The following is a 24224-nucleotide window of genomic DNA, read 5'->3' on the forward strand; positions in this document are numbered from 1 at the left end:
AGAGTTACCAGTCAGTAAGCCTCAAAATTGACAGATTGTAAGCTTTAGCTTTTTCTTCCCACCTTCTGATGGGTGCCACCCTCTCAATGAAATATAAATAAATGCAAGGAGAGGCAGCACACTGAAAGAGCAGAACCCCGGAGGCTTGCTTAAGCCACAGCATGGGTCATCCGCCTGGAATGTTCAGACGCTGGCTCTATCTCAGCCATCAAACCCTTTGAGAGAGGACCACATGCAGGAGAGCTAGCGGAGTAAAGCCGGGTCACTCTAGGAGATGGGCCTGCCATGTGAGAAAGGCAGCATGTATATCTGCTTGTTTAAAAAAATAATGCTTTTCATTCCAGGTGATCACCTTCTTCAGTTCAAGGTTGCTGCAAGCTGGAGCCGAGCTCTCCGTGGAACGGGTCCTGGAAATCATCAAGCAGGGGGCCGTCGCGCTGCCCAAAGACAGGCTGAAGGTAAGACTGTGAAGGAAATGTGAGCTTGTGTCACTTGGTATAAATATTAATTAGTATCTGAGCAGGCTCTACTCAGAGTCCTACCACTTACCAGTACTTGTGCTAGAAAAGGTTCTTTACTGCCTCCTCTGCTCCATGCTGGTTCACAGAACTGTGATGCAGAGGGATTCTGACAGTTTTCCAGAAGAAAACAGCCAAAGAAGGACTAACACCTTCATACCACACCATATACTGTGAATAAAGAAGCACCTTGCTTTTTTAGTCCAGTGAAATAAGTCAATCTTACAAGTATTAAGGGTTGATGAGAAGGCCCTGGTGGTGGTGACTACAGACTGGGCCACACGTAGTGGTCGCTCAGCGCCCTGTGGAGTTCCAAGTGTCTTGCGGCATTAACTCCTTAAATCCACACAACCCTTGGAGGTGTGTGGTAGTGTCTCACTCTAACTTTTCAGATGGAGAAACTGATGCACAGAGAGGTTAAACAACTTCCCCAAAACCACACAACCAGAACACTGTGGACCTGGGAGGTTCATATGCAGTCTGGCTCCAAAGTGCATGCTCAGAACCCCCACACCATTCACCGTCTGCCTGCACATGGCTCCTGAAACAGAAGCGTCTCTTGGAAGAGGGAGGGGAAATAGGGTATCTTATGGAGGCACCTAACATTTGCACATTCGGTGTGTTTCCAAGGTCATCTCGTGAAATGAAACTCATCCTCTAAGCCTATTTTTTAATTTTCTCCTAAAAAAAAAAAGATGTAAAGGGAGTATTTTGTGACTATACAGTATTGTAGCACATTTTTGCTTTAACGCTTCTCTTCAGTGTTTGCCTCATTACCTCTAATTTTTCTGGAGTGCTCCTTCCAAATTGAAAACACAGGGCATCGTAGTGGATGTTTGGCCTTCTTCATCATAGTGTTTTATCACAACCAACTTCTGTTCCAGAGTTACTGTTTGGGGGGCTGTGTTTTTTAGCACTATCACAGAACCACTGCTTCTGAATGCTTGAGAGAGATTGTTGTAGGATATGAAAATATTGTCAGTTATAACAGCAGAGTTTGTAAAATAACAGCACATTAGTCATCATGACCACTCCCACAAGTCCCATGGAAAGTAAACAGCAGTGAGGTCTGTTTATCAGCTAAAATGGCGCCACCGTGTGGCAATAACAGAAACCGATTACAGTTCACCAGACCCTCCAGCTTTGACTTGACTCTCTTCCTGACAATTCTTTAAAAGTAAGGAGTTCACATTGTTTCCATTCTTACATAAAGTAAGACTTTCTAGGCTTTTGTTTTTGGAGGGTGTGTGTGTGTGTGCACGCATGCACACACACGCTCACGTGCTGTGTCCAATTTACTTGAACTACACCATGGGAATGAGTTTAAAAACCCATGAACGGCACCTGGGTGGCTCAGGTCATGATCTCATGTCCGTGGGTTCGAGCCCCGCGTCGGGCTCTTTGCTGACATCTAGCTCAGAGCCTGGAGCCTGCTTTGGATTCTGTGTCTCCCTCTCTCTCTGCCCCTCCCCCGTTCGCTCTGTGTCTCTCAAAAATAAAAAGACATAAAACAAAACCATGAAGATTGGAGTGGCTGCTTACAGGATATAGTGGATCTTGGTATCTAAGCTAAGTCAGTAGAGAAGTGGAGATATCAGGAGGCTGGAAGGAAAGGGTCACAGAAGTATCTGGAAGGGAATTTGAATGGGATCAAAGAGGGAGTGCAGTGGAAATAAATGGAAATGGGGCTAAAGAGCAGTGTATTTAGACCAAAGATTGCAGAAGTGGAGCTCGTCTTGGTGATGGCGAGGGTCTGAAGTGTTGTACCTGTGAATGGAAGTCAATACGGTTGAGCCAGTTAGTGAACGGGAAGCCAGGGGTGGGCTGGTCATTCATGTAGGCTTCATAGTCCCTCAGGATGTTAGGTCATGGGTGTAAAGAAAGACTATGAGCCAGATGCTACAGTCAGTCAGTGGCAGTAGGTGGCAGGTGCACACAGACGAGACAAAGCTGGTACCAGCCTCCTATGAGCAGAGCCTTCTGCTTAAGGATAGAGGAATAATAACTAGGAGACAATAATGAAAACAAAGAGGGCACCAGCCCCCGCTTCCGACCCTGAAGTCTGGAATGTGAAAGAATGAGCAGCCTCTAACTTCCAAAGGCTCCAGGGGAATTGGAGCCCCAAGGGGAGAGCTGAGTTTCAGCTGAAGAAGAAGTAAGAAGGGAAGATTCCATGCAGGGACTGAGGACGTAGAGAAACTTAACAGCCGTGAAACGGGCTCAGAAGGGCACTGCGGAGTATGGGAGCAACGTGACCGAGCATCACGCTGGTAAAGCAGGCGGGGTGCAGGCACAGGCGAGGTTACAGTAAAGACCCTGTAACCCACGTAAGGTGAGGAATAGAGGATGTATAACCTAGAGAAGAAAAGACTTCAGGAAAACATAAAGACTGTGCAACGGCTTTCAGGATTATTTTGTAAAAGAGGAGCTAAGCAGTTCACTGTAGGCCCAAGGACAGTGGGTAGAAATTGAACCAAGACAGGTAATAGTTCAACCTAAGAAAATGTTTCCTGACAACTTAAGTTGTTTAGCAGCCCAGACGCGGCTCTAGGAAATTGTGAAGTATTCACAACAAAGTCTGGATGGTAAGCATAGGAAGAGCACCAGACGGCAGGGGGACTCAATCCATAACATAAGAAAAAAGGTTGAAAGAGTTTCTATTATAAAAAGTTACAGGCGCGCCTGGGTGGCTCAGTCGGTTAAGCATCCACCTCTTGACCTGGACTCAGGTCCCGATCGCACGGAGTTGGAGCCCTGCCCTGGGCTCTGTGCTGACATCGTGGAGCCTGCCTGGAATATTCTCATATTCTCTCTCTCTCTCTCTCTCTCTCTCTCTGTCTCTTCTCCACTCACACTCTTGTTGCTCTCTCTCAAACTTAAAACAACTATTTTTTTTTAAGTTATAAAAGATGATCCCAAAAATTTCTTGCAGTTAACAGTCTGGATTTCCATCTTCCAAAATTTCATGAAGAATTTTTGTAGAGCAGCGCCCTAGTAACACCCTCCTCCTCTTCAAAATGACTTAGAGGTGAGCACCCAGCCGCTGCCAGGTAGTCTGGAGTCCTTGGGCAGGAACCTGAGACCAGGCACGTCTAGCCCCCGGCTGCCATTCCAGTCCCTGCTCTCCATACTTCCCTTTCCCTGCCCAGTGATCCAGCCAGCCAGAATGATCTCTGTGCCTTCTGCCTCCTCCTTCCCGCACGTTTAGATTTGCTTACACAGTTCTCTCTTCCCAGTGTCTCAGCCCGTCACCCCTTTGCTTTTTGCTTACCCATCCTAAGCATCTTAAGGCCTTGCTGAGTTTGTGAACTGTTAATGAAACCGTTCCTTTTACTTCTCACCCTATGTAGGCTTCCTTCCTCTAAATACCCACGGCATTTGCTACTTATATTTGGTGAGACTCCTGGCCCCTTCCACCCTGTCCATAGTTGCTCAAACGTTCTCTCTCTCCCACTCAACCTTGAAGAGGAAGGCTCATGTCCTGGTCATCTGTATCCCCTTGATGCGTACTAAGGTGTCTTATATATAATAGTTACTCAGTAAATATGATGAGAAGATGAATGAAATGCTCACTTTACATGCTCTAAAAGGAAACAGGGACTTATTGGAATTCAAGGGTTCAGGAGTAAAATTTTATATCTCCAGACGTGCTTTTCTCATTTTTATTCTACCTTCCTCTTCACAATTTTAATTCATTTAACTCTCTCTCTCCCTGTATGTGTCAGGCTCCATACTAGACTGTAGATAGAGCAATGGACAAAACAGATAAAACTGCCTGTCTTCATAGAGCTTATTTTTTGGTGGGGGAATGGAAACCAGATAAGTAAGTAAAATATTTGCTGTTCTAGGTAGCAGTAGATGGGAGGGAAAATACAGAAGAGGAGGAGGAGGATGGACAGCATTGGGAAGGAAGCTGTTTTGGAAGGCGTGGGCAGAAGATTGTTGAATCAGTACTGCCTTGCTATTTTTTGTCTTACATTTTCTTTTAAAGCAATTTTAGACTTACCAGAAAAGTTGCAAAAACAGTAAGTAGAGTTCATATAAACCCTTCATCCAGGTTTCCCTAATGTTAACAACACATGTAACTGAAGTACAACATCAGAACCAGAAAATCGGGGCGCCTGGGTGTCTCAGTCAGTTAAGTGTCTGACTTTAGCTCAGGTCATGATCCCCTGGTTGGTCAGTTCGNGTCTTCAGACGTACTTTTCTCATTTTTATTCTACCTTCCTCTTCACAATTTTAATTCATTTAACTCTCTCTCTCCCTGTATGTGTCAGGCTCCATACTAGACTGTAGATAGAGCAATGGACAAAACAGATAAAACTGCCTGTCTTCATAGAGCTTATTTTTTGGTGGGGGAATGGAAACCAGATAAGTAAGTAAAATATTTGCTGTTCTAGGTAGCAGTAGATGGGAGGGAAAATACAGAAGAGGAGGAGGAGGATGGACAGCATTGGGAAGGAAGCTGTTTTGGAAGGCGTGGGCAGAAGATTGTTGAATCAGTACTGCCTTGCTATTTTTTGTCTTACATTTTCTTTTAAAGCAATTTTAGACTTACCAGAAAAGTTGCAAAAACAGTAAGTAGAGTTCATATAAACCCTTCATCCAGGTTTCCCTAATGTTAACAACACATGTAACTGAAGTACAACATCAGAACCAGAAAATCGGGGCGCCTGGGTGTCTCAGTCAGTTAAGTGTCTGACTTTAGCTCAGGTCATGATCCCCTGGTTGGTCAGTTCGAGCTCTGAATTGGGCTCTGTGCTGGCAGCTCTGAGCCTGGAGCCTGCTTCAAATTGTGTCTCCCTCTCTCTCTGCCCCTCCCTGCTCATCTCTCTCTCAAAAATAACATTAAAAAATTTTTAATTAAAAAAAAAATTAACTTTAAGTATACCACTATTACCTGAACTACAGACCTTAAGTGAATATTACTATTTTTCTTCCCCTAGTGTTTATTCTGCTCCCTACTCCTATCCAGATCCCACTTAGTATTTTGCTGTCATGTTTCCTTACTCTCCACAATCTTCTGTGACCTTTCATGACCTTGACATTGTGGATGGTGCTACTTAGTTGTTTGGCGGAATGTCCCTGAGTTTGGGGTTTTCTCGTGATTACATTGAAATTCTGCATATTCGATCAAAATACGCATAGAATATGCCTTCTCAGTGCATAGAATCAGGAGGCACTTGGTGTCAACCTGTCTCACTCCTAACGATGGTTCTCCCTGATCGTTTAGTTGGCGTGGTGTCTGCCAGATTTCTCCCGGAAAAAGTCATTGTTTTTCCCTTTACAATTGATTACTATCTTAGGTGTGAGACTTTGCTAATATCCTGTTTCTCCTCAGAATTTTTGCCTCCTGAATTTATCATCCATCAGTGGATCTTAACTCACAGTTACTACTGTGCTGTTTACCTAATGATAACTTTGTATTTTGTTATAGAGTATAATGCAGTACTATCACTTATTTATTTTGTCGCTCAAATTGTTCTAGCTTTGGCCAGTGGGAGCTCTTCCAGGTATGATGCTCGCGTCCTGTGGCATGCCCCAATCTTGTTTTGAGCGCACCTTTACTTTTCTGGGGTACAAGATGCCCAAGACTCAGCTCATGTTTTTCCTATGCCAGACCTGGAATCAACCACTTCTCCAATGAGCTCTGGTTCCTTTTTTTTTTAAATAAATAGTATTTAGGAGACAAGACCTCGGCACTAGACAGCCGTCTTCTTAGAACTTTATGCACCCTCTGCTCACTCTACCTTTCCCCATCTCCTTTCTGTTCTGTGGACAGCTAGTGCTCCCTCACTCTGCTGTCATACCAAATACTTTTCTTTTATATCTGCCCTCCCCTGTGATAAACCTTAGCCCCTTTCTTTTGGATTATTGCTCACTAATTGTGTCTTTAGTCCATTTTTTTTCCTATCCACCCCAATCCCAGACTTTATTTTCTAATTCCTTTGGTGAATGCCCCTGGCCCAAGGGCCCCTCCACGGACCATAGCAGATATTGAAAGCTAATTAGTTCACTCTAGTACTCACCTGAAAGCAAAATGAATTACAGTAGACAGGCTATATGTTTGAATGTTAATAGGTTCTTCATTCATTATACTGTGTTTAGAAAGAAAGTGTTCACTATATTTGAGACAGTAACATATAAATGAAAATATGACTCTTTGTTTTTTAGGATTATGGTTAAAGAGAGAGATTGATTGATCTGTAGGAGGTCCCAGGCTAGTTCACTCTTATTTAGAGCAAGATCTTGGAGACCAAGGTCATGGATAAATCCCTTAAATGCCAGTTCATTTTGTTATGAAACATAGCAAGAAACTGTATGCCTGACTTCAGATTACCATCTCACTCTGTGGTTGCAAGAGGGGCTGATGAGGGAGGAGGGATGATTCTTTAAAAAAAAGAAAAAGAAAGAAAGAAAGAAAAGAAAGCAAACCATCCCCAGTACTAGAAAAGAAACTAAAGTTATATTTATTCACAGATGGTGAGTCATCCTCAGTTGGTTTAAATGATAGCACATTATTACCACAGATGTTACCAGAAGAAAAAAAAAAAAAAAAGGCTGTTTATCTTTATAATCAAGCCTTATCTCAATTATTTTAATCATCTTTTTGGATTGAGTGTTTATAATAAAACGAATCACTTAAAACCTCTAGAGTTTAATTCATAGAATACTGCTATATCTAGAGTTGATTGAAAATTCAAGCTATGTGTTGAATAATATTTGCATTATACCACATGACAGCACATTATTGCCTTTTGGCTGGTTTACTAATATATACTGATAAAATAATTGTCGGGCATGTAATAATAGCTTTGTGTGCAAGATTGATGGAAAGGAGGGTGCTTTAAATTGGAAACACTGTTGTAATAAGGTCTTTATGAAAGTATGGAAGTGTGTGCAGTTATTGATTTGTTCTTTCTGAAAATGTAAATTAAACATTAGGAAAATTCCAGCTTCTTTTCAACTACCCTTTGGGTTGTTAAGAGGAGCACAGTGCTCCTTGCTCATGAGAAATAGTCAGCTAATGTCAGCTGAAGATGACGCAGAAGTTTTTGAAGTTCCCCTTGCATTATAGGACTGAAGCCAAATTTGTAGACAAGTTATTCTTCCAATTTTGGGCAAGTAAACATTAAGATCTGGAAGCCCGTGGCATAGTAATTGACTTCCAACCAAATAAAATATTTTTCAATCAAATGTTATTTGACATAGCCTTCTAAAATATTTGTGTAATATCCTGTGTGGGAACATATACTCTTTGGATAAATCTGTCTATATAGTTAAACAACTTGGCTGTTCAGAGTAAATAGTATTAATGTCATTCTAAACATCCTCTTCTTGCTGGTATTCCGTGAAGTCTGGGAAAGGCAATACCAGGTAATTAGTTTTTTCAGACTCTCCTGCATAAACAGAGACATAAAGAACAGGCTCTGAAATCCTGAGTCGCTTATTTCTCCTTTAGAGTTTGGAAGGAAATAAATAAAGTTAGTGTGTCCTCCGGGAGCTGAGTTAGAAGCCACAGCTCAAAGTTCCCACTGTCTGCGTCCACACCGGGCCGTGCTCCTGACTCCCATGCGCAATCAGAGTGTCCTGACGATGGATCAGAAGGCAGCCAGTCCTGTGCGAGTTCTCCTACCGCTGCCATACACCCTCATATTCAGCTGTATAAAGTCCCCGGGTTCCCTCTTTTCTTTGATTTCGTGAGTGATCTGTAATTTGAGAAATAAGAATTTTACTGTATCTAGTGTTTGAAAATTAGGCCGTTTTTCAGGGGGAATTAACCAGAAGATAACATCCCTTTTTTCATAAATAGGAAGGTATGGAATAATATAAGTCACTGACATTACTTGAACTTCTCATCTCATTCAGTTGATAAAGCATAGGAATTAAAGGTGGGTAGCCAGTTTCACCCCAAGTTATTTTTAAAGCTTTTATTTTATATTCACTTTTTGAATACTTTCTCTGTTGTTAGTTGCGTAAAGAGAAATCTAGTTAACTGAAAGTTCAAATTTTTAATGGCTTCTTAATACTGACTGGCTTCAAAACTCCCCCCTTCCCCCTCCTGGGATTCTCTCCCCATCCCCACCCCAAGTGGGTCCCCAGCTGTCTGTCCCCAGAGCTGATTTCTGAGGGCCACCCTGGCCTTCCCACCCGCTGCTGGGTGGCCTGCCACCAGGTCCCACACAAACTCCCGTCAGCAGGTCTGCAGCCACACTCTCCTGTGTCCTCGTGGGTTTCTTCCCGTGGAAACGCGACCAGCCAACATCCTCTCCAAGTCAGAAGTGCCATCAGCTCTGTGAATCCTAAGTGTTTCCCAAATCTCTCCTTGGCCTCCACGCCCCCACTCCCCGCTTTGCTTCCCCACATCTCAGGCGGTCTGTTACCGCCTCCCCACAACCTCCCCACTGGCGCCCCCCGTGTCCCCCTCCCTCCCGAGGCCGAGGCCAGTAGCCCGAGGCGGCTCTCTCGTGGCCCAGCACACAGGGCCCCCCGGAGCGTCGCTCTCGGCTCCGGTTCTTGTTTCCCTGTGGATCTTGCCTCCTGCCTCCTCTCCTTCCACCGCCTGGCGGCTCCGTGTCTTTCTGTCGGATGAGCTGCTCGGGCTTCAGGTCCCAGCGCAGGCCGTTCCCTTCCCCTGCAGCCCGCCCCGGTTCACCCCGGCCACACAGTCACAGCGGAAATGAACGTTTCCACTCCACCGCTCGCTCCCTCCCAGCCCGCCTCTCCGCCCGAATCCTGGCTGCTTCTCCTTCAGTCCTTCAGCTCTCTGTACCCATCGCACAGCCTTAGAGCAGAGCATCCAAAGGACTTACTCTCAGCCGGGTCAAAGTGAGGGTTGTCGCCGTGGCCTGCTGTACTGAGGACCCCTCGGCCCAGGCTTTGGGGTGCAGAATGGGAAGGTGGGGGCTGTGCCTGCCCTTAGCGCTCAGCTCTCCCAGTTGATTGGTTCCCCTGCATTTTGCCCTCTTTCCACCATTCCCTTGTTCCTTTACTAAATTTTCTTCATCCGCATTTATAGTACATGCAGCATTCAGATAACACATTGTAACTTTTAAGCATGGTTTGACTGTTTATTCCGTCCTCAGCTAGGCCACTTTAAACACGACATTGCCAGGGCAGTGATGGGCAAATACAGGTGTATAAGACACCAGGTGTTTTGTCCTCAAAACAACGGTCACATTTTAGGAGAGAAAAGACACAGCTTGCAAAGATTCGTGCTGCATGTCGAATGACTAGTATAGAAGTTCAGTTCCGGGGGAGGCCAGAGCAGGGAAAGGGGACGTCGCTGGGAAGGTTTGAAGGAGAAACCTGGACTTGATCTTCTCTGTCCTGAAGGGATGGTGAGGCTTCCCTGGGCTGAGATGAAAAAGAAGTCTGGGCAGAGGAATGCATGGGTGAGTGAAAGAGAAGACCCGAGGCAAGTTCAGCTTTGTGTCCCACTGAAAAAATAAGATTCTCGTAATTCTGTGGTTGGTGTCATTTAGTGACACACTAATGTCATTAGCGGCTTTTAAATTTTTTTGACCACCACCCACAGCAAAACTGCATCTTACACACATTTCTATACAACTGAGACAAAAGTTTCATAAAAGAGAAACATTTCATTTGTCCTTAGTAAACATGATGAACTTCCTTTCCTTTTTTTTAATTGCCAGGCAGACCCATTAAATCAATTTAATGGTCCACTGTTACTTAGTGACTCGGTTTTTGAAATAAGCATTAAGTCATTGGGTTGTTTTTTGTTTTTTAAGTTTATTTTATCTACTTACTTTTTAAAATTTATTTCTGAGAGAGAGAGAGACAGAGACAGAGACAGAGGCAGCGTGAGCAGGGGAGGGTCAGAGAGAGAGAGAAATACAGAATCTGAAGCAGGCTCCAGGCTCTGAGCTAGCTGTCAGCACAGAGCCCCACACGGGGCTTGAACCCACGAACCATGGGATCATGACCTGAGCCGAAGTTGGACGCTTAACCGACTGAGCCACCCAGGCATGCCATCTATTTAGCATGCATGCCAGTAGGGCATGGGCAGAGAGAGGCAGGGGAAGAGAATCCCAGACAGGCTCTGGGCTGTTAGCACGGAGCCTGACTCAGGGCTCCATCCCAGAAACCACAAGATCATGACCTGAGCCGAAGTCAAGAGTTCAATGCTTAACCGAGTGAACCATCCAGGCACCCCTAGATCATTGGTTTTCAGAGCATAGCCCTTGTACCAGCAGCACCAGCATCCCATAGAACTTGTTAGAAGTGGACATTCTCGGGCCCCCAGAATTCCTGAAGTCAAAGCTCTGGGGCTGGGACCCAGTTCTCTGCGTTTTAACAAGCGCCAAGGTGGTGTCTGGTGTTAGTTCAAGTTTGCAAAGCACAGCAAGTGTTAATTCATCCCAACGCACCAGCCCCAACTGCTCCACTCTGAGGGCCTTTGTACTGGTTTCCCTTCCCTGCCTCAACTGCTCTCTCTGATGTCTGCATGCCCCCTTCATGTATTCACTCGCCCAAGCAACTGATGGCTGACTCCCTGAGAGCTACCCTGGCCTCCAGTTCCAGCGCTCACACTCCCTGTCCCCCTAATTCTACTGTATTCTTTTTCTTCCTCTGCATTATTCATCCTTTGCGTGTACTTACTTTTTATTCCTTCTTATTCTTTATTCTTCTTCTCCCACATAATGGAAGCTCCATGAGGGCAGGGACCTTCACGCTTTGTTAATCTGATGTACCTGAAACTATATTAGCACATTAGGGCACTTCCATATTTGCTGAATGGAAGGGAGGCAGCACAGAAGGGGGTCTGTTGACCACTGGCTGGTGGTCTGAGATGCTGCTTCAGGTCAACATTCTGCTTTGGAGAACAGCTCTCCATAGACTTCTTGCAGAGTCCACTTTCCTGCCAAAACACTGTAGCAGAGCAAAGGTCAAAGCAGGAGCCCTCATCACCTTGCTGGAATAGTTCCATTTTTGAAGCCTATAATACAGTTCCACACTCTGTATTCTGAGCACTACAAACCCTGATCTGACCTCCACTTCAGTGCACACATCAACAGGATACTGCCCGTGCAGATTGACCTCCCTAAATTTTTCATACTATCTCTTCTTGGCCGTTGCTCACACTGATTTCATTTTGGTTCAAGCAGAGGAAACTATTCAGATAAGTGACCTCATTCTATTTCTGAATCTTTCTTGGAAAGGGAAGAATGTGGTGGAGCTACCAGGCTCCTATGAGAAATACGGAGCCCCTGTTTGCTTCTTTCTGCCTGATCTCTCTCTTCCTCGGGATGCGTCGAGCGCGCATGTTCACAGGGCCAGACAGACACTGATAATAAGCTGCTCACGTTCCCATGGGGACGTTTGCGCTCCAGTGCCCGACACCACCCCACCAGCCAACAGCTAGCCTCTTCCTCACATCCAGTCTGCTGCTAGCCTAGAACTACTTTAGTGGTTCCAATGGCCTCGTTTGACTTTTTGACTTAATTTTTTGTGTGTACTATTTTCTCTCTTCTTTTTTTTGTTTACTGTTAATATCTTAATATTCATTTTTATTTTTTTAGGATATATATATATCTTTTTTAATACTTCCAAAGAGAATCTTTTAAAGAAGTATGTTTTGCCACGATATACAGAGTTTTTTTAAAATAGTTTATCGTCCAGTTGGTTTCCATATAACACCCAGCGCTCATCCCAACAAGTGCCCTCCTCCATGCCCATCACCCCCCTTCCCCTCCCCCAACCCTCATCAGCCCTCAGTTTGTTCTCAGCATTCAAGAGTCTNCGGGTCTGGGCTGGACTTCCATCCTAAAAAAAAAGGGGGGGGGGGTGGACAATGGCTGCATTCCTACCGAGGTTCCCCTAGACCCAGAATGATCTCTGCAGAAGTTTAAAAAGTCAGAGCGGCTCTCCCTCCTGTTCCAAGCTCCTCGAGTTTCTTGTCCANCAGTTTGGTGAGTCCCTTATAGATTTTATCAATTCTTTTTCACTTGTGGGTGGATTCTAGGAAGTACTACGTGTAAAAGGTACGGGTCTGGGCTGGACTTCCATCCTAAAAAAAAAGGGGGGGGGGGTGGACAATGGCTGCATTCCTACCGAGGTTCCCCTAGACCCAGAATGATCTCTGCAGAAGTTTAAAAAGTCAGAGCGGCTCTCCCTCCTGTTCCAAGCTCCTCGAGTTTCTTGTCCAGTAAAAACAAGGATCAAGTCCTACTCCTAAGTTACTTTTGTCTCTCGTGGAACAATAAACACAAGATCATTGGTGGTTCAGGAGGCCACTGGATAATACTGGCGGCTGATATTTAGGACCATTCGACCCCCATGTGAGGACTGTCTTAGGAGATACATGCTCTCAAGTGCACATGCACGCACACACACTCCCAACACACTCATGTGCAGGATGTTGTTCTAGCTTTCCGAGTCGCCAGTCGGCACGTGGGAAGGAAGCAGATGGGAAATCTTAGCCAAGGAGAGTCAGTCCCTCAGTAGAATCCCTCAGAGCAGTTTTTCAGGGCAAGAACGGGAGGAAGCACGAGAGGACTTGGGGATGTTAGAATCCTTTCTGTCTGGGTCTTATGGAAGAACACAACTGCTGTTCCATTGATCTGCGTGTCTGTTTTTGTGCCAGTGCCATACTGTCCTGATGATTACAGCTTTACAATAGATCTGCTTCTCCTTCCATCAAGGTGAGGGTTCCAAGAGAACGTACACAGTCACACAGAGCACTGTTTTCAAGTGCCGATTTCTGGGTCTCCCCTCAGATTCTGACCCAGTGGTTTGGTGCGAAATTTGGGAATCCGTCATTTTAAATGCTTCTCTGAGTGGTCCAGATGATTTTCCAGACTGAAGAATCACTATTGTATGGCCTGGTTTCCTCCAAATCCTTGCCCTCACAAAAACTAAGGAGATGATGGCTAGGGTTACTGGTTAGCCTTGGTGGGATCAGAGAGGTTTTATCTTCCTTTCCTATAAAACACTAACACCTCTTACATGATGAGCCGTAAAATAGAAGACTTCTTTAACATGTAACCCAGACAGAAGATACCACAGTTATTTTATAAATTAGTCAGTAGCAAAAAATTAAAGTCTGTGTCTTTTAAAATGTTGCATCTGGTCTTCAGTCTGACATAAATATCCCTCTTTTGGCTCTTTTTTCCTTTGTTGTTTATTATCTAGTTCCCTTTATTGAGCCCTTGCTCTGTGCGGGGACTTCTGCTAGGTAGTTTTATATAGATATTCCTATTTAGTCTTCCCAACAACTGTGAGAAATATGAAAGTAATTTACCTTTCGCAAGTGTGGAAACAACCTAAAGAGAATCTAATGGCTTGTCCATGCTCATTTCAGTTCATCTTGTCTTTGAGCCATGAATTTCAGCTGTTCTTTCTTTTAAATCTTAAATTTTTGTCTCCTAATTCAGAAACCTATTTGCCTAGTAGATCAATATGTTTAACCTTAAAGCATTCATAATATACCTAGTTAAGTTCTTGGTTTAGACAGTATCTTATTCAATGTTGTAGAGTGACCTTATGTTTGAAATTAGACTCATTGCTCCTTTATAGAGTACTCAAACGTACACAGACTGTTTTCTCATACATAATATTGAAATTGCACTAAACGTGCAACAACTTTATGTCATACTTACTTTTCGAATAGCCATTCTTGATAAATAGTCTAACTCTTGGTACTTAATGTCTTACATTATTTTTGTTCCATTAAACATATGGTAGACTTGTAAGCAGTTGATAGGATTTTTTTTCCTTCCTTGCGGTGAATGAGAAATAGATTAAACCTAGTTTTTACTTTGTGATCCCAGAGTATAAAATTTTAGTCTTTGTTTTCATTACATCTCAAATACAGTCTTGAAACCTAGAACACATAATTGAAAAGTGATAAAAATCTGGTTTTTCTATAGTCAAAGAATTTTTGCCCAGTTCTCTAAACCACGGTTTCCAGCGACCAAGGGACACACACACACATTTGCCACACAAGGGCAGCAATGGAAAATGTTGATACTCTTCCACTGAAAAGCTAATCTGTGTGGTTTTATCTTTAAATCTCTGCTATTGATTTTGATAGAGTTACTTTCTTTGGTATAGGCAGAAATTTGTGATTTACAAACTGACATTTGCTAAGGAGAGATTCCACTCTGGTGGTTAAAAAATTGAACCAGTTATCATTCTTCGTCTGTCTCAGTCTCAGCTTTTCTGTTAGGTTGGCCGTAGGATAATTACTGAGATGGTTCCATTCATTGCCTTTAGAGCTACTGTTCAAGCCCTTTGCTCTAATCCTTACAAAGTGTTTTGTAATGTAATTTATGACCAAAGAGAAAAGCTCCCCAATCATTACAAAATTATTCCTTTTTATTGGATAATAAGTGAAAGAATGAATTATTTCTGAAAAAAGGATGACTAACAAATTATAGTAATTTGTTCTGTGGGTTCTCCTTATTGGTACTCTCAAGACAGAGAAAAAATAGAACGTTTTTAAGTGAAAGAATAAGAACACTAAATCATTGTGTTTGGCTCTAGTGATTTCTTAAAGAGATGTTCTTACTTGAGCATGCACTTCCCAAAAGTTTCTGAAAATTTCAAGGAGATAAAAGACTTTTTAAAGAAACCAAAGTCCACTACTGTAATTCCTTACGGGTAGCAAAATTGGTCCGTTTGGAGGATGAAAACTTCTTTCTTTATGGCAGCTTTCATTTCTGGGGCGAGGTGGAAAGAGCAGTGATTGGTCCATAAGTAGTCACGCTGAGGATGCTGGGAACCCTCTGACCATACTCGCTGACATTTCTTTGTACTGTGTTTGTTGGTTTTTGAGGGCTCATGGCCATGAAAGCCTAGTTCTGTGAAGAACGTGAACACTGGTGATGCCTATTAGTGAACTGGTGACACCTAATGAACTGATGTAACACTTTCTGTTTTCCTGCCAATTCAGAAATTGCCTCCCAGTTCCTTACTGGATTGTTGCCTGAGAACCCTAAGGGCAGCAAGAAGCACCTTAGGCAATGCATGGTAGTTGCAAGCAACTGAGTCCATTTTGAAAACTTGGAAGGTAAGGCCTTCATCGCAAGCACAGCTAAATTTACAAACTTGGACAAATATTTCAGGGGCTTTCTAATCTCTGACCAGTATAATGCTGATTAGTAAACTATGAAGGTCACCACCAGTATGCTCCTCTTAAAAGAATCAAATATACAGAAACTCCAGCATTAAAAATATGATAAATTATCGACTAATTAATTATTTGTGTCCAAAAAGGATCTGTGCTCATCAAAAAGATTTTTCCGTGCTTTTTCAAAAAGAAATGACCTTATGACGTTTAAAATAAGGAAACAGTTTTTAATAAACACTTAAAGGCGGCTTTTCTTTGGCATCGAGTAAGTTAAACCTGATTTCTGTTGGTATCAAATTATATTATTGCTTACTAGTCTTAGTGAGATTGGAAGGAACACGTTTTATACCCATTTTCAGAAGAATGTTGAGTCCTAAGAATAATAGTAACTGGTTCATAGTCATGCATCATGTGCAGAATGTAGTCAAGGTTCCATTTACTAATAAAGCCACACCCCTTCTTTCTTTTTAAACTGTGAATATATATATATATAGTATCTTATGTAGATGACTATATAGTAGAAGATAAAATCTTATATACCTACGTATAAGATACATAGTATTTTATATAGATGACTACATAAACTATAGATGTGTACTTTAAAAGAATAATTATAAAGTGAGTATCCATGCATTCGCTGTTCAGATCAAGACCTGGAACATTGCCAACAGCCCAGAAATCCCTAGAAATAAGCACTGTCCTAACTTTGGAGGTGACGGTCTTATTCTTCTTCATAATTTTGTCATCCATGGGTATGTTCCCAAACGACCTTGTTTTCCATTTTTTAACTTTTCATAGACAGAATCATACAGTTTATTTTTCTTTGCACCTTCCTTCTTTTGCTCAACATTGTGTATGAGACACATAAAATTTGTCCCTTTCCACTGATGTATTAATATTATGTTGTGTAAATAGTTCATGGTTTATCCATTCTACCACTGGTAGATGTGCAGATGATTTCTAGTTTTAAGCTTCTAAAAAAAGTTCCCATGCTATCTTGTATACAAATATGTATATATTGTAATCTCTCTCATTTCATCTTTAGTCCTTCGCCATGTTTTCTATGTTTATGTCCCCTGATGGCATCAAGCATAATACACCGCCTTGCACAGAATAGCCACTCATCAAATGTTACAGAATGAGTGAAGACAGCTTAGCTTAGTTGAAAATCAGCTTGAGAACACCTGCTTCTAGGTGTCATGGACTAAGGCCCCACGTGACTCCCCCTATAGAAATAGCAATAAAGCCTGGACAAATAACACACAGCTATATTTAAGGCACTAGAGAGTGAATAGAAGCAAACAGATCCATCAGGAGTTCTTGCTTGTTGAGAAGAGGGAGATTGGAAGCTAGAGAAGGAAGCTTCCTGTCCTTGGCTAACATAGCCTGGGGCTAATAAGCACTGCCAGGGTAGTTTACTCGATGGGGGCGAGAGGTTCACATGGAACTACTTCGTTCTCCTGGCCTGAGGAGCCGCAGAAGTGAAGCTGGGGAAGCCTGAGTGCTGAGGAGAGTAGAGGAGCCCCAGAAGGGAAAGAGCCTGAGGGGCAGTCCCCTAACTGTGTCTGTCCGCATCTGTGAGTGATCCCTGAGCCACATGTGGGAAGCAGACTCCCCGCACCGCAGCCGAAGACCCGAAGCCTGAGGGAAGACCAGACTTGCCACCTTGGTGGCAAGAGAAGACGACGCAGATGCAGGAAGACACTGGTGGAGAACACTTTCCCTTGGAGGATGGGGGAGAACAAACTTACCTCCTGCCCCTGAGGCTTTTAGCCTTGGGCTGCCTGCAGTGCGAGGTGCACACATAGCAGACGTGGGGTGAGAAGGGCAAGTTGTAACCTTCCTGGCCTGGAGAACCAGAAAAGAGAGGCAGAGAATCTATAAAATCTGAAAATAGTGGAGGAATTCTAGGAGAAAAGGGGATCATAAAGTGTGTCTACCCACACGTCTGAAAAACGTGTGAACCACACGTCAAAGGACCAGACATGAAGCAGCTCAACTCAAGACAAAAGATCTGAACCAGAGACCCGGGTGCCACACCAAATCCAGAGTTTGCAGTTCCAGCCCAGACAGGAATCGCCACAACTTAATATTATTCAGGCTGCAATCCAGAATTTCCCAACATCTAAGGAACCAAGAAAATGGAACACAGTCTCTAAATAAAAGGGAATCAATTGAATTCAACCCCAAGATGAACCAGATGTCAGAATGAACAGAAAAGGATTTTAAAGCAGTTACTATAACTCTCCTCAGTGTTCTGTTGCATAAAACATATTTTCAGTGCATGAAAATCTCAGCAGAGAAATGAGAAGTCTCAAATGAGAAATAGAAACAAAAAAGAACCAAGGGGGGAAAAGACAGAAATTTGCAAACACAAGATGCCAGCCCCAAGCAGCATAAACACAGAGAATGCCACATCAAGGCATGCTCTTGTCAGAAGTACCGAAAGCCAGTGATAAAGACCAAGAGAAAAATGTCACAGGGCGCGCGGGAGCACAACAGTCCAATTAAGGTATCACTTCTTGTTAGAAACCGGAGCGTCTTAAAGAGAATGGAACAAAAGTCCCCAAGTATGAAAGAAAAACAACAGTCAACCCAGAATGCTAAATCCAATGACAAGATCCTTCAGGAATGGAAATGAAATAAAGACATCATCAAGAGAAAGAAAACCAAGAGAACTTGCTGCCAGCACACTTGCATTATAAAAAGTGCTAAGGAAGTTTCTTTAGGCTGAATGGAAATGATCCCAGATGGAAACCCAGATTTTCAGAAAAAAATGAGTACTTACCAGAAGGGGTAACGTATCTGGGTAAATGCCAGTGATAGCATAAAGGTTAGGAAAGGATGGACATGGTCCTACTGTGTGTTGTGAAGAGGTAAAGATGTATCTTGTAATCTCTAGGGCAGCCACCATAAAAATAATACAAAAATGAATAGCCAGAAAGCCAACGGGAAAAACAGAAATGTAAAAATATTCAAATGATTCTCCCCTCCTCCATCAGGCAAGAAAGGAAGAACAAGTGTACAAAACAGAGGATTCAAATAGAAAACTGGAAATAAGGTGGCGGACCCAAACCCAGTCACATCAAAAATTATATAAAGTGTTCATGCACTAAACACTCATTAAAAGGCAGGGATTGGCAGAATGGATAAAATAAGACCTAACTATATACAGTCTGCAAAGGAAATGCTTTAACTTTAAAGATATAGATAGGCTGGGGCATCTGGGTGACTCAGTCAGTTAAACGTCCAAATTGGGCTCAAGTCATGATCTTGTGGTTCGTGAGTTGAAGTCCTGCATCGGGCTCGTGCTGACAGCTCAGAGCCTTGAGCCTGCTTCGCATTCTGTGTCCTCCTCTCTCTCTGCCCCTCCCCCACTCGTGTGCATGCGCACATTTGCGCAGTGCTCTCTCAAAATAAGTAAATAAACATTGAAAAAAAGATTTAAAGATAAAGATAGGCTGAAAGCAAATGACAGAAGGACAAAGAGGTACCATGCCAACAGTAAGCATAAGAAGGTTAATGTGATGTAATACAGATCTCACATGATAACCTAGGGGAAGAAGGAGGAATATTTCATAGTGGTCAAAAGGACAGTTCAACAGGAGGACATAAGCAATTGTAAATATATAGGGACCAATAACAGAGCATCAAAATCATGAAGCAGAAAATTGGCAGAATTAAAGGGAGAACAAGACACTTCCACTATCATGGTGGGAGATTTTAGCAACCCAACCTCAGCAGGTGGTAGAGCAACTGGACAAAAGAATCAACAGAGACATGGGAGCTCTGGAAAGTACTGTCAGCCATTTTGACTTGATTGATATTCATGGAACATTTCACCTAATAGTGGCAGAATCCACATTCTTTTTGAATGCATGTAGCACATTTAGACCAAGATTGACCATATTCTAAGCCCCAGAGCAAGCCTCAATAATTGTAAAAACAGTAGAATCATCAAAGTTAAATGTGATGATTAGAAATTAATGAAATTCCAGGGCACCTGGTGGCTCTGCCAGTTCAGTGTCCAGCTCTTGGTTTTGGCCCAGGTCAGGATCCCATGGTTTCATGGGTTTGAGCCCTGTGTTGGGCTCTGTGCTGACAGTGTGGAGCCTGTTTGGGATTCTCTCTCTCTCCCTCTCTCTCTCTCTGCCCCTCCCCCACTCGCACTGTCTCTGTCTCAAAATAAATTTAAAAAAATTTTTTTAAGAAATTAACAAAATGCTGAAAAAGGCAAAATTGTGATCAAAAGCACATCAGTGGCTGCCTTGGGCCAAGAGGGGCTTCTTAGTGTGATGGAAGCGGACTGTATCTTCATTGGGGTGATGCGTGAGTGCATCCAAATAAAAAATTTGGCGAATTGACCACCAAAATTAGTGAATGCTATTTTATGATAATCTCAATAAACAAACAAGATGGAAACAATCAGTTTGGTCATTTTCACCTAACAGATAGCAGAGTTCAATTCAAATATGTAACTGAAGGGGTGCCTGGCTGGCTTGTCAGTGGAGCATGCAACTCTCGATCCCCGGGTTGTACGTTCAAGCCTCACGTTGGATGTAGAGATTACTTTAAAATAAAATCTCTTTTTTTTTTAGCTTACTTATTTATGTTGAGAAAGAGAGAGGGAGAGAGCAGGAGAGGGGCAGAGAGAGAGAGAGAAAGAGAGAGGATCCCAAACAGCTCTGAGCCCAACTCAGGGCTTGAATTCACAAACTGTGAAATCATGACCTGAGCCAAAACCAAGAGTCGGGTACTTAACCGACTGAGCCACCCAAGCGCCAAAAATAAAATCTTTCAAAAAAAATTTGTAACTGGAGACCAGGAAAACCTTGCCAAAAGGAAAAAGAGAAGAAGTACTTTTGTGACACTCCCTTGTCATGCAGGGCACCGTATGTTTCACCACTGGAGAAAAGAGCTAATTTATGGTTCGATCATTTCAGGAGTTCACACCTTGGAAAAAGGAGCCTTCCAGGCTAGGGTCCTACAGGGGACTCACGAGCATTTTTTCTCCAGGCTCCTTCTCACCCAGCCCAGAGCTTGCCCTTGTGCCAGAATAAGAGCCATTTAACACCTGCCCTCCAAAACCGAGCTCCTTTAGGTGGAACGAGAAAAAGATTTTCCGTCTAAACATATTATCCGCCAAAAAGTTACCGGGACTGGCTGCAGTGGTGTGTCTGTGGCATCCGTAGCCTGTCTGTGCCACTCCCAGGGAGATTTCTGGGAGAACCAAAACCACATCTGTTCACTACCTCCAGAGACTGTTCTAGAGTGGAATCTGCAGCTCACTCCTTTCCAGGTGTCCTCAGGATGTGAACATCCTACCGTTTATGTGGTTCCTACATTCTTATATGATAAGTCCTGATAGAAAAAGTCAGCGGGCTCCAGAAAAATCATTTTGTGTGGCCTGTGATCTCAAAGCATAGACAACACAGTGCTCATTAGTACGTTGGAGTGGTAAATTACCCGGACAGTCACATCGTAATGTTTTACCAGAACACATTTCAGTAGTTTACTTCTCTATGGCACTGCGAGTAAACCAAAAGTAGGAAATAATTTATCGTGTCATCTAGAACTGGAAAGGCATGGCAGTTTTTCTTAACGTGTCTTCCAGACTCAAAGACATCATAACACTTTTCACATGATTGCGGCTATATTCATATTTGTGTTTATACATACGCACTTGTGTGCATGTGTTTGTGTATTCACTCATCCAACTATAGACGCACACACGCAGACAGGAAGATTACTCCCCAAAAAGAAAACATTTACTCACTTTGAGTAGTAAGATGAAGTGTGGGTTGGGTTTATTTGTTTGCCTGCTCACTTACAATTCATCCGAATGTCGCTCTGCTTCCATGGTACCAGGGTGCCCATGCTGACACATTTCTGACATTGCTCTATGGAAAGGAAGGATAAACATCCCCACAGCCTCAGCATAGGAAAATATGTGTTAGCAAGCTCTTAAATGTGTGGGGTTTAAACTCTTCCCATGTTCTATCAGATCCTTACTGTAAACTAGCCAGAATGTTTCCCAGCAGAAAATAATAATTATGTCTTCCACTGGAAAGAGCACTTCATAAAACTTTTTTTTTTTCTATAAAACAGAGTAAACATTCTTTTGCTCCCTCTGCTTCCCCACCTCAAAACTTAAACTACCATTCCTTCTTTCCAGGACTCAAAGTAGTAAATGTTCTGAATTCTCAAAGTTGGAAAAATCCTGCCATTTTACAGCATCTCCCACTCCCCCATCGTCAAAACGTGGATGAAATTGCACGTCTATAGTTTAACTCATCAGACCTATTGCCAGTTTCCCAAGAAAGGATCCGGAAATGCGTATTTTCTTTTTGATCCTGTCATCGACTCCCTGTTTATCTTTCACTGGACCTCTCTGTGCCTATAAGTCCTCAGCTCTATAATGGTCATATTTGTTCGCTTTAGCTAGACTAACACTTCTGAGTGACTCGGACCCTTGGATGAAAGCCTGAGCAGAGGCCTAAGGAATAGCGGGAGTGGGAGAGTACCCCACGCTCAGGCTGGGTCTGCGCCCGGCACACTCAGCTCTCAGAGGGGAAAGTCCTGTGACTCACGTGGACTGAGAAGAACCGGGAAGGAAGGAAAAGCGCACACTGAAAGAGGGAGTTGCCCCGGCCCCTCCTCCTCATGAGTACCCCAGGTTCCTAACTGTCCAGACCCTGGAATCTTGGGTCCTCACTCATTGTCTGGCTCGTAAAAATCATGCTGGCAGTCCTTCGCCAGCAAGGAGGCAAAAGTTGAAGCGAGGTTCTTGACCCCTCAGGGTTTTAGTTGGTGAACATCTGAGGGAAATCCTGTCCTGTCTGCCCCCCACCCCCACCCCCAGCAGCAGCCTCTCTTATCAGAACTCTGGGAGTCTGGTCCCACAGCCGTCTGTCTGTCTGTTCATACCCTCTCTGTAAGCCTTCCCCCAACCCCCGCTCCCACCCCATCCAGCTTCTGAACCTGAACGCGTCTCAAAGCAGCCGCATTCAGAAGAAAACAGAAAAATGTTGTCATTCTTTTGGAACTCACTGTGTAAGAAACACATGTGTTTTGCACAATACTTATAAGAAACAGTTCTTCAGATTAATTAAAGGCCTCAGATGTGCTTTTGGCTTATTAAATACAGTAGTCATTTGTAGCTCTGTTCTACAAAGCACTGCCGATTAACCTTTAAATAACTCAGTGTTCATGTTATGTACCAGACCTAATGCTCCTACCACAGGTAATGAGCCCTATTTTTAAATTAAATCTTTCAGTTTTTCCAGTTTTGCTTATTTTTTGAACTTAGAAGTACCATGTACAGTTATTACATACATAGAGACTTAAATTTGGAGTGGTTCCGAAACCTAGTATTTAGAAATTTCTTTTTTGCTTTTGATTTATAAGCCATAGAGACCAAAAGAGCCCCAGTGTTAAAGTGGCCGCCTTTTTTCAGTTCACGTGACCCACGAGGGTCACAATTTAGACAGTTTTTAAATAGCCTAGGAAACTCCCGTCCCCTTCATTCTCTTTTCTGTCACCAAATTATTTGACCTAAATCACGCTAACTTAGGCACCGGTCCCCTCCAAAGGAATGCACAGACTCCTCTCCGTAGCCGGGGCCTGGAGTCGGCCTGGCTCAGTGCCACCAAGGATCTGAAATTGAAGTCAAAGAAAGAATGTATCTTGTGGTCCCCAAACCATGGAAAAAGAGAAAAAAATGGGGCACTGACTTTCCCTCTTTCCTCATTCCCTGCGTTGGTGGTGGTGGGTGGAATTAGCCCCCCGCCCCCAGTAAATCCCCAGCATGCCCCATCACCGCTGGGCTGCGTGTGCGTGTGCACTTGCAGGGGTGGGGCTAATCAGCTCCGGGTTTCCTGGCCGCCAGTCCAAACCTGCAAGCCTCTTGAAAGCTCAGATTTTGTTTGCTTTATTTTTTATAATTAAGGGCCCGAAGCCATTCTTTAGGATTTTTTTTTTCCCCTTCTCCTGCCTTCAAGTGTTCATTTGACTATTTTATATAGGGTAATTTTGTGTGTTTTCTAAGCAAGGCGAAAATGAGATACTTTAAATGTCACGTTAACCTTTCACAAAAATGTACTTGAATTCAGCATACATATTTTAAAGTAGATGCTTTGACCAATTTTGAATTCATGTGAAGAAATGTTCCTTAAGGCTTTAAAAGATTTTAAGTATAGATACAGCATATATGGTTTTATTTATGAGATTTGCCTTTGGGTCTACTTAAACGTCCAGATATTTATTTCACTTCAAGCTTAAAAGGTAAATGGTCTTGTGATTAATTAGGCTACTCACATTGCAGGTAAACTTGTTTCAGTACTTTGAAGTACTTTCTGTCCTTCATAACTGCCCTCCGATCAACTTCTACATGTGATGCTTCTTTATGGGAGCATTTGTCTGTTTTTAGACATTGTGTTTCCCCAAATTCTGAATCCAAAGTGGATGCTGAGGATATTTTAGTTTGAGTTGTATGGGGTTGAGGGAGGGGTTTACATTTAAATGATGAACACCGTTAAACCTGCTGCTCTAAAATAATTTTAATAGGCATATGCTTCCAGACCTACAGGTTAAAAGGGCCAGTGTTTTGGGGG

General features: G+C 43.1%; 1 protein-coding gene across 3 annotated transcripts in view; it reads left to right on the forward strand.

Moving 5' to 3' along the window:
- The window catches only part of DYM (dymeclin), a 338993-nt gene that overhangs the window by 284997 nt on the left and 29772 nt on the right, over nucleotides 1-24224 (forward strand). For 2 of the 3 annotated variants that reach the window (XM_077777573.1, XM_077777572.1), the window contains one exon: nucleotides 345-458. In XM_077777573.1, coding sequence (XP_077633699.1) covers nucleotides 345-458 — 114 coding nt within the window. Of the gene's footprint in view, nucleotides 1-344; nucleotides 459-15435; nucleotides 15553-24224 lie in introns of all 3 variants that reach the window. The other variant, XM_077777571.1, reaches the window with a different exon arrangement.

This window comes from Crocuta crocuta, unplaced genomic scaffold, assembly GCF_008692635.1.
Source record: "Crocuta crocuta isolate KB4526 unplaced genomic scaffold, BGI_CrCroc_1.0 scaffold36, whole genome shotgun sequence".
Lineage (NCBI taxonomy): Eukaryota > Metazoa > Chordata > Mammalia > Carnivora > Hyaenidae > Crocuta > Crocuta crocuta.